The following is a 10,655-nucleotide window of genomic DNA, read 5'->3' as shown; positions in this document are numbered from 1 at the left end:
AGTAATATACTACTGTAATATTATTACTTTTGTAATGCGTTACTCCCAACACTGTCTATAAGGCAGTGTGCTCCAAAACAGTGACAAAATTCGCATTTAGAAGATACAAGCATTGAAAGCTTGCAGTTCGTCACTTCCGCCACGTCAAATCATACTTATGCTTCTCATCAAACTTTCTGTCCAATCAAATGCTCTCTAGAATCCGAAGCGGCCGCCCCTACACTATAAAATAGACGCTGAAGCCGCGGCTGAAATCGGTCACTTGTCCTCAGAATTAGTATTTTCTGTACAGTGAATGGCACGTAGTGCACTATATAGGGGACAGGGAACGATTCCAACAGTGTAAATATGCTTTCCATTGAGGAAAAAAAGAAGTCTGGTTTCGTGCTGTGTCACGCTAACCACCGCAGCGCACACACACTCTGCTCCGGTCCAGAGACACGATAGCACGGAGCGGGTCGGCGCAGACCACAAAATGTATCGGAGCTATTTGAATTCTACACAGAATGCTATATTTTATAGCAATATGGATGAGATTGTGGCTGGCATACCCTGTCAAATGCGGCTTTACGGAGCTCAACAGCTCTGAATGGCTCTGGCCCAAGCTGTGATATAAACGAACGCTACTGGCTATTTTAAAAAGGGGTGGGGCTGCTTGATATGTCCCGCCGTGTCTTCCTGTTTCAGTTAAAATGACGTCAACACAGAGTAACGCTGCGTGTTTCTAAGCATTTCAGGGGACCTTTAAATGAAAACTCAAAATATAAAAAAGCTAATTTAAAATATTAATAAATTCTATTTAAGCAAATAAGTAATACAAATACTACTGGTTCATCACCAATGCAATCTGGTGTAATAAAAGGCCTTGGGAAGAGGAAGGGACCCAGCCATCATCTATATAATAAAATTACATTTCTGACTGGGAAGAAAATGTACTGTAGACATTGAATCTCGCAAATCAAATATGATTCAAATCAATTAGATTTTGTAGCAAACATTTACTTTGGAAGAAAAATTACAGAAGAATTATATATAATTAAGTCAGTACAGACCCAAGTAAATATGGAGAAGAAGGCGAAGGTGATGGCCGCTCTGGCTGCGTCACCACCCTCTTTGAGGGGGTTATCTTCTGGTTTAGCCACCTGCCACTGATTGGCCAGGAAGCAGAATCCCACAAACCACACGAAAGACCAGAAGGCTGGGAGCAAAATGGGAAAGGTGCAGAATTTCAGGTCAATAAAACAGCACAATAAAGGCCTTTGAAAACAAATAAATCAAAAATAGAATGATAGCACAATCTAACAGTGCTCTGATTAAAACAGTCCATTTATATTTACAGGCATAGATTATTCAATTAAGCATAGCACTGTAGTAAGTCTAGCAGAAGTTACATTTTACCAACAGAGGGCAGTGTAGCTTAAAGTAATGCTGTGGTAGAGGAAGTAGATCTAGATCAGACTTTAGGAGTGCTTTTGAGTCAAGAAGACCTTAAAACCAATTGTATATGGGAAACATCACCTTCTTAGAGCCATATAAAATCATTCATAGATGTTCAAATAAATAAGACATAGTGTGTGGTTTGTAGAAAGAGTGAGGCAGATTCAGCAGGAGGCTTGCAATAAATGTATCATCTTAGTGATATAAAATATTGATGTAATACCTGCATTCTATCAGCAGTTTACCTGAAATGCCAATATCAGCTAACACAGCCTTCTTGCGGTCTTTGATGCTGCTTATCTGAGGAAAGTAGACATCCAGTGCCATAAAAGCGACACAGCAGAGGAAGGCCACGGCTCCCATACCCACGGCATAGTTACAGGCATTCTGGTTACGGTTAAAGATGCAATACTCCTCCACCTCGTCCGGACGGTTCACATAGCCCTCATTAGCAATGCATCCAAAGATCACAATGGAAAAGATCTGGGAAGGGGAATAAAAAGAAGAAGAACATGAAGGGAGAAGGTGAAATTAAAACATAAGAATTTGTCTAAAGGTGATATATGGACTTACCACACTTTTATTTATAACCATGGGTTATTTTGTTCATACTTTACCCTGAGTTAGTCATTAGTCTTAGGTAGTCAGGTTTTGGGATTTCTTACTGTACGTGTTAACAATTATGCATTGACAAGACACTTTTATCCAAAGCGACTTGGAAATTATGAACATAACAAGCAATTAATCATAAGAAGTCAAAAGTATCCATAGTACACAATACCAATTTTAAGTGTAAGCTAGATTAGTGCACAGGTTGGAGAAGAGGTGAAATGCAAGGTACCAGGTTAATACAAGTGCTTTTGAGGAAGAACTAATCACTGGATTTGCAAAAGGTTCAATTTAGCAGCATCAAATCTTTGAAATACAGTGAGTGTTTTGTTTGAGACACTTAGAGGTAAGTAAACTAGATGTCTACAAACAGAACTTTATTTTTGCCTTGTTTTCTGAGTTGTTATACTAAAAGAATCAGTAATTTAATAATAATTTTAAAAATATTTAATAAAATAACTTTGGGGCAGATAGTTTTTACACTGTTTACCTTTAGCATAGCAATGCCTGGATTTTGCCTATTGAAAATTTTCTGAACAACGGTATATATGACCGCATCATTAGTCCAGCGTTAAAAAGACACATTAACCCAGAGTTAAGCATCATGTCAAAAGCCCTTTAAAGCCAATTAAAATTGATAAAATGTTATGTATGTCCACTGTAGTGCTGATTTCAGCATTCCTAGTAAACAAACAAGCATTTTCTGCCATCAAATTAAATTGTTTTTTTGCAGCCAAAATATTGTTTGCAGATGCATTCTATCATCACAGAAAGCATTGAGCATGTGTATGTCTGTTTTTAATCTCACTTTGTTGATTGTTGTTACTGGGTTTGTTTTCTTACAGGGAAGCTAGGGTAGATTTGACACTTCCATAATAATAATAAGTGGCTTTTTGGATTTAGATGAGCCCATGTTCTCTTTTTGGCTCCAGAGGAATAGTCAATCTCAAGAGAATGGAGGCAATTTTTGGCAAAGGCTGGTGTTTTTTAACAGCTGGCTTGTGCATCTGTCAATATGTCTGAATGTGTGAGAATGAGAGAGAGACACTTCATTACTCCACTCATGCAATTAAGTTAAAATGCTCTTGGCTACAAGCAAACTGTCCCATAGTTGTTCCCTAATTGCCAGCTACAAGCCCATGATTTAATCCCGAGAAGCAGCTTTATATTAAAACTTCTGTTAAGGGGTTTGGCAACATCAAATCAAATAAACACTGAATCTCTAAGATACAGGCTCAATGGCTCATTCAAACCTTTATCTTAATCTTATTAAGCACATATAAGCAAGATATCATCATCGCTGACTTATGGTTAACTTAAGGTATAAGCAAGCCCTATAGTATAATATAATAATATAGGACTTTCAGCTCTGTTTATCTTATTTTAACATGTTTAAATCCATTCCATAGGATTTACGTCCAAAATAAGCACTTAACAGTGTTTCCTGCATTGCATTTTAGAAGTAAAATTTAGAAAAAAAAAAAAAGATTTGTGAATTGTGAATGTAGGTCTGTATTGACTGTAACTGCAATAAAAAGACAACTTCAAAATAATGGCAAGAAATGTCTTTCTATGAGTTGTTTTTACTGGATGAATGCAAAAAGAACATCATGCAAATAATGGAGTCAGATTCATACACTAATGAGTCTTTTTTTTAGTTCATCAGAATCATAAAGTACACCCAATGTAGTCCAATTCATGAACAACTGACTGAACTGATTAAACCACTTCTTTTTATTGAATCAAAAATATATACGAGCAGTGTAGTCCGATTCACAAATAAATGACTCTTATGAACCGCTTCTTTACAGTGAATCAAAAACATATACAGCATGACCAGTGTAGTCTGATTCATGAACAAATGACTCTTATGAGCCTGGTTTTTTTTTAGTGAATCAAAAACACAGCGTGGCCAATGTAGTCTGATTCACGAAAGAATGACAATTAATCAACATCTGACTTCAACATATATCATATATCATTTTGTTTTCTTGAATAAGACTGTAAACGCAAACATGATTGTTAGGTTAGAGATGATAAAGCAGTATCATTGCTTACTAATTGTCCATATGACAATGTGTTGCTAAAGACATGTATGCAAGTTTTTTGTAATACATTTCTCTCTCTTGAGTCTGTGAATTCAAGTGTAGGGTCAAGTGTTTTGCCTGCCTTTAAATTAGCTGTCTGGATCACATGGCCCTATGGCCAATGAGAGCATGAAAGCAAGCATTGTAACAGGCAGCACGAGGGATCTGGATCTTGTGATCATCAGGTGCAAGGCTTTACGTGCTCCCTGTTTCAACCTGATTGGAGTGTTTTAGGCACATGTGTCTGTGAAACGAGCAACATGAATGTTTAACACTTTTTTTTAACCGTGGAAATTTGTAAAACTTTAAAAAACTGTAAAATGTTATTGGTAACAAAATGCACAAAACAGTTCCTTGTCCTAGTTGTTATCTTGTTTATATTGTGACAACCAGGTTTTCTAGTCTCTTTAAATTAAAGGTGCTGTATGTAAGTTTTTGACTCTACTAAAGCATAAAAATACCATAATATGTTTGCAGATATTTAAGAAACATGCTAAGTTAACATATTTGTTTATCTGAAAAACAATGCTACAGTCAGTTATTCTCCTTTGAAAATGATTGAATTTGGACTGCAATACCTAGTTCAACCACTCGGTGTCAATCATACATACAGCACCTTTAAAGCATAAACTGACAAACCCATTCTTGCACATTTTCTATATTCAACATGTATTCCATCATATACCATACACATTTCTTCTCTTCACCTGCTAATTCTGTACATTATTTTGTACAAACCTTGTCATGTTGCACATTAATATTACAAAAATATTTTACTCTCCATTTTTGTATTCCATTATGTGATTTTTGTTTAATGCTGTAACGCCTCAATTTCCCACAGTGGCTTAATAAAGTGCTACCCTATCCTAAATATTACATAAAAGTCACATTTTGTAGAGTTTAGTACATCCCACAAGGTCAGTGTGTCATTTTATTGGCTTTCATTCGTCTTCTCTGTAATTTATGGTCCTTCAAACATCCAGACATATCAGCTGGGGCTGGTTTGTGCTTGTACCATTTTAGAGCCAGCAACTATGGCTCACCCACCAATAAATCAATCAACACCTTGAAAGGAAGAGAAATACAGTGGAATAGAGCTGTCCAGCTATTCAATAGGGCTCTTTACACAAAGCACAGTTGCAACTTGTGTAATGTTAGATAGAGGGCAGGACAATAATGACAGGTTAAAGTAAACCTACTATAAAGTAAAAATAATCTACAGCTCATCAGTGATGCTCTAACATCAATTAAAACAAGTTAGAAAAATGGGAATTCTGTTATGAACAAAACAATATTTTGAATGAATCATTTGGTCCAGTTCAGAATTATTCATTGATGAATTTGGGCTGATCCGATTCTTGACTGAATATAGACTTAAATTTTTGTATGTTTCTTAGACAAAAGCTTCAGATGGCCTCAATGGTCATATGGGCCATTTTTGTGATTCTTTTATGGTGTATTTGCATTCATTTTGCATCCATTTATTGTAATTGCACGAAAAAGAGCAACCATTATACTTCACTGATGGACTGGATGGTGTAAGTTTTTGTTAAAAATATGTATTTTTGACCACTAAAAGGACATAGTGCCCCTCGTCATTTTTCTCTCTTTTTCTCAGTCTGTTACATGCCTGCCGAGCTTTGCCTCTCTCTCTCCCCTCCCCCTCCAATCCTCGCTTTTAATCTCCCTGACCTTGTGTTCACTATGCGGGGAAAGAGAGATCACGAGAGAGGGAGAAAGACGGAGTCATAAGACTACAGATGAAGACCACCTATACATTTGAAGTGCTCCCCCACACAGCCAACCTGACCATTGCTTCACAGCATTCAGAAATCATGTGTCCATAACCGGAGAAACAAGATTAGGATATTCATTAGGATATTCATAAACATCAGTCATATGTAGAGCAATAGATCTGCTGTGCTATAAACGGGAAAATTAAATTAAACTGCACTGTAACTGCTCTGGTACGTTGGTAAATAGCATACTTCATGTCAAAGATATTTTGACATGATAAAAACGACAAAAGCAAATATGCTGATATACATTCTCATATATATTCTGACATAATTGATTCCAGACTCAGTGATTCTCTATATTAACACTCTAAATGTTCACTTTAGCCTCCCTGTTGAGTGTTCATGTAATAAAATGTAAAAAAAAAAATTAAATGTCGGTAAACACTTTATATTTATATCTATTTCTATGTATTATAATATTGGTGCATATGAATTAAAATTATTCATTTTTCCCCTTTAGAACGTTTATATTTATATCTATTTTACCTATTAGGCTTTTGAATCTAAAATAAGAGTGCAAGATAGCAAATGCTGATTAGATATGAGACACAATGCATGATTAAACACCGAAACATTGCCAGAATATCACAACGAGACAAAGGAACATCCTGCCAGGAAATAAACGAATCACAAACTATAATTAAAGCTGCAAGCAGCGATGAAACGGAGCAATTCCAATAGGGTCCTCACACCATCGGTGCTCGGGCCCTAATAATAAGAAACGGAGCAATTCCAATAGGGTCCTCACACCATCGGTGCTCGGGCCCTAATAATATTGTTCAAGGGATAAAGAGGCTCTGCAAACTTTATTTTCCCTCTTGACATAATGATTGTGCAGGAAAAAATATGGAGAGAGATGGAGAGTATGTCACCCTGCAGCAGAATTCAGTGCCATTAGTCCCAGAACGGACTATATTTAAAGCATCACATGCACATTGTAAAGGACAGAACAGGCAGGGTTTTCACCATAATACATATTCTTAAAAAAAAAAAAGGAGTAATTCCAAAAGACAAACTGGAAAATGATGTGGTACTGTAATTCTGTGTTTCAGAGAAACAGACTGTAGTTAGATGCTGGATGAATACAGTGTGGCAGCTTGGGAAAATAAATGAATGAACTGCTGATTCTTGCCTAGAGGTTTTTTAACGCCCATGTTTTCAAACTCTATCTGTGAAATATGTGTCAGTGAGGGTTCCTGTGGGAAAGAGATCATACATTTTAAAGCGAGACCTTGTTTACAAACAAGAAATGAGGAAAGACTCCGAGTCTGAATCAGACACTATATCCATCATAGTATCTACCAGAACTGAATCATGACTAAGGAGTTCACGTAACTCTCATGTTGCAGTTCATAGAAAGAGGAAAGAGAGACTGTCAAATGACACAGGTTCAACTAGAAATATTCTAGAGGCAATCCCATTAATGCCTTTTACTGTTTATCCATTTTCATTTTCCTCATAGTGAGCCTGTTAGTATCCAGCCTGAGGTCTCAGATAGTTGTCATGCCAACTCAGAAGCAGCACTCACTCAGCCAGAGTATGAATCATTTGAATGATTCCACAAAGCAGACTGCACACATACACACACTAAACATGCAGGCAAATCAACAGTTGGTTGCCTCTTAAAGGTGAAAGGTGGCATTTCAGTATCGATTCACTTATGAATGACGATTCTATCTTATGCCGATTCAAATCGATTCACAAATTTCAAAAATAGATTTTCTAAATGTTTTTGTTCATAACATGATTTTGTCGGAACAGAGAAGGTAGCAGTCAACTGCAAGAGCAGTGCAGCACCCTGACAGTTTATAGAGAACACACAGGGAAGGCTTGCAACGGGGGAAGCGTTAAGAATGAAGCTTACCTGACAAAAAACAAGAATCAATTTTAAATCAAATCTTCACCCCAAGAGTCGTTTTGAATCAAATCACGGGATTCCAAAAGATTCCCATCCGTACAATAACTGCATGCAGTTTTCCCGAACACTCTCTCTGTCCTCCATTGGATGGACAAACAGGAAATCCCGCCTCAAACTGGCTGAATTCAGGACACTCAAAAAACTGGAAAAATTAGGCTAAAGTAACTCAGCTTCACTACTAACAACATCCATAGTCTACACTGATCAAAAATATATCCAATAGGTTTATCCAAAAGCCTAAACTTTCCCAATATATCCAATTCAATCCAATTGTTAATTTAAAGCTGATATAAAATAAAAATATTGCATAAAAACCTAAACTTAAAAAAAAAGAATGAAAACAAGAAATGCTGCCTTGGCAATTAACTAAAAATATGCAAACTGAATGTTTAAGTAAAATAACTAATACTCAAATAAAGGACGTAAAACGATTAAAACATGAATAAATATAAGATTTGAATGGGGCTCAGTGGGGCTTTTCTAAACCTCGTAGAGCATGGCCAGAGAATTGTTTTACAAACATTTCAATGTCTTTTAGCATTTTGATAATTTCTGTTGCCTATGAATGTCATTTTTATAAATGAGCAATGAGTCAGTGCTCATTTGATATGACAAGATCCTTATGTGTCGATTCTGACATGTAAATAATTTAAATACTCAAATGATCACCTATTGCATAGTTGTGATTTAATCACTGATTCAGACACCTGCCCACCCTTCCCCCCACATCAGCCACCCTCTTCTAATCTCCCACCACCCCCTCACCATGTGTCTCTCCACAAAACCTTTTTATCAGAAAATAGTGCATGCATGCGCATTCATTCAAGAGCCAAATGTTTAAACAAATCAGGAGCAACTTGACTGAATAAAGATTGAGGAAATGAACAAAGAAACAAAGTGTTAAACATTGTTTAGTTAGTTAACAGACAGAAACCTCCCCTGTAAAGGTAACAGGGCAGTAGACATTGCCAGCTCCTTTATGAATATTGAGCTTTCAATCCAAAAGTATTGTTTAGTGTGTTGCCATGTGTTTCCATTCCAAACATGTTTCCATTTCCGGCACACGCTTGAGGTATTTCGCCAATCACAATGCACCGGATAGCTGGCCAATTAGTGCACACTGTGCTTTTCAAAACAATAAGCTTTGTAAAAATCGACTGTTTCAGAAAAGCGGGGCAGAGAGGAGCAACAATAATGTACATTATGTGGAAAATAATGTGTTCTTTTAACTTTAAACCGCATAAACACATTTCACCAAATACACAACATAATGTTCTTTTTAGCAACGTCATATGGCCCCTTTAAGCTACTATCACAGCCTGGCTGTTGCTTTCCAAACCTCTACATGCTTTATTCTCCATATCCATTAATGGTGTCTGAGCTGTTATAAATATATTACATTGGAATTAATATCTTACATGAGCTACAGAACATGTATAGCTATTTAGGTAACATAAGGTAAGTGGTCTGTTATAGTTATACAGTGTTGTCATGGACAACAGTCATTATACAGCAATATTTGTAAGCTGAATATCAAGATTGACCAACCAGAATGAAGTATTCATAAAATTCTAAAAATATTATAATAATCTATAAACTAAATTTTAAGAAAATCAGTCTATATCATCTCTAGTCTCATATTTACAATACAAATATGATGCACATTGCATACATATTTTCATGTACATGTTTAACAAGAGAATAAATAAAAACCAAAGCAATAAATTGAGAACGCGCAGATTAGCGCGAGAGATTGTGCATTTAGGCGGCAAAGCTTTACTAGCCGTTACCGCGTCATCACATGACGCTCGGGCTCGCGCTTAAATTATGCAATTAGTAGAATCACTCTCACCCATGACACTATGCGAAGAATAGCCTGCGGTTGCTGAAAGAACGTAATTGGATCGAAGGTACCACCAGCCTTGCCAGCCCCGTATGCCTGCTCCATCCTCAGAGGTTCGTGAATTCTCCGTGTCTGAAGTTTTTTTTTAAATTATTTATAAAAAGATAATTGACCTTGGTGTCAAATCAATGTATCCACGCGCTACACCTTGACTCTTCGCGCTTCGCCCTCGTCTGTCGACCGGTCTTGATCTTGTTCGTGGAGGTTTTCTTGTAAAACGATGTCCCTTCCACTCCGTACCTCTCTCATTTCAAGGGTGGAGAGAGGAGACCGAGTAAACACGCATCCGGGGGAACACGAGAGCGCGCATTATGCTGTCAAGCTTGCGCACTCTCGAGGATACTTAGGCGCGCCGCCGACCACGTGCCCGCCAGACGCTGAGTAGTTACTGTGTTAATTTTAATTTGGCATAGGCATAGATTACTTTAGTAAACGTCAACAGTGTAAACAGCAATATTTCTAAAACTTTGGGAACACATCGAAGGCCATTACATTGAATTTTAAAATGACAAATCCCTGTAACCTTGTGCCACCTAGTGACTGCCCGTAGCCCACACCCAGAGGCCAAATGCTTAGTCATATGTAGACACAATATTAAAGGGGTCATATGATGCGATTTCAATTTCTCCTTTCTCTTTGGAGTGTTACAAGCTCTTGGTGCATAAAGAAGATCTGTAAAGTTGCAAAGTCTCAAATCCAAAGAGATATTCTTTATAAAGGTTAAGAGTCAACCACGCCTAACTAAAATGGCTAGTTCTAACACACCCCCACATGTCTACGTCACAATGTGGGAAGTTCGGCCAATCACAACGCACTGGATAGCTGGCCGATCACAGCACACCTCGCTTTTTCAGACTGATGAGCTTTGTAAAAATCGACGCATTTCAGAAAGGCGGGGCATA

At 37.2% G+C, this 10,655-nt stretch overlaps 1 protein-coding gene across 3 annotated transcripts in view; it reads right to left on the bottom strand.

Annotated features, from left to right (window-relative positions):
* LOC107727456 (synaptogyrin-1-like) overlaps nt 1–10,094 on the bottom strand; it is a 13,327-nt gene extending 3,233 nt beyond the window's left edge. Inside the window, exons 1-3 of one of the 3 annotated variants that reach the window (XM_016537331.1) lie at nt 9,703–10,094; nt 1,683–1,920; nt 1,053–1,198 (exon numbers count right to left, since the gene is read on the bottom strand). In XM_016537331.1, the coding sequence (XP_016392817.1) occupies nt 1,053–1,198; nt 1,683–1,920; nt 9,703–9,798 (480 nt within the window). In that variant the 5' untranslated portion in view covers nt 9,799–10,094. The remainder of the gene's footprint in view (nt 1–1,052; nt 1,199–1,682; nt 1,921–9,702) is intronic. The other 2 variants (XM_016537332.1, XM_016537329.1) reach the window with 2 other exon arrangements.
* Nucleotides 10,095–10,655: the final 561 nt, after the last annotated feature.

The sequence above is a fragment of the Sinocyclocheilus rhinocerous genome, unplaced genomic scaffold (assembly GCF_001515625.1).
Source record: "Sinocyclocheilus rhinocerous isolate Xijiao unplaced genomic scaffold, SAMN03320098_v1.1 scaffold7176, whole genome shotgun sequence".
In the NCBI taxonomy this organism is placed as follows: Eukaryota; Metazoa; Chordata; class Actinopteri; order Cypriniformes; family Cyprinidae; genus Sinocyclocheilus; species Sinocyclocheilus rhinocerous.
The sequence above is the reverse complement of the archived record's forward strand: the minus strand, read 5'-3'. Positions and strand labels throughout refer to the sequence as shown.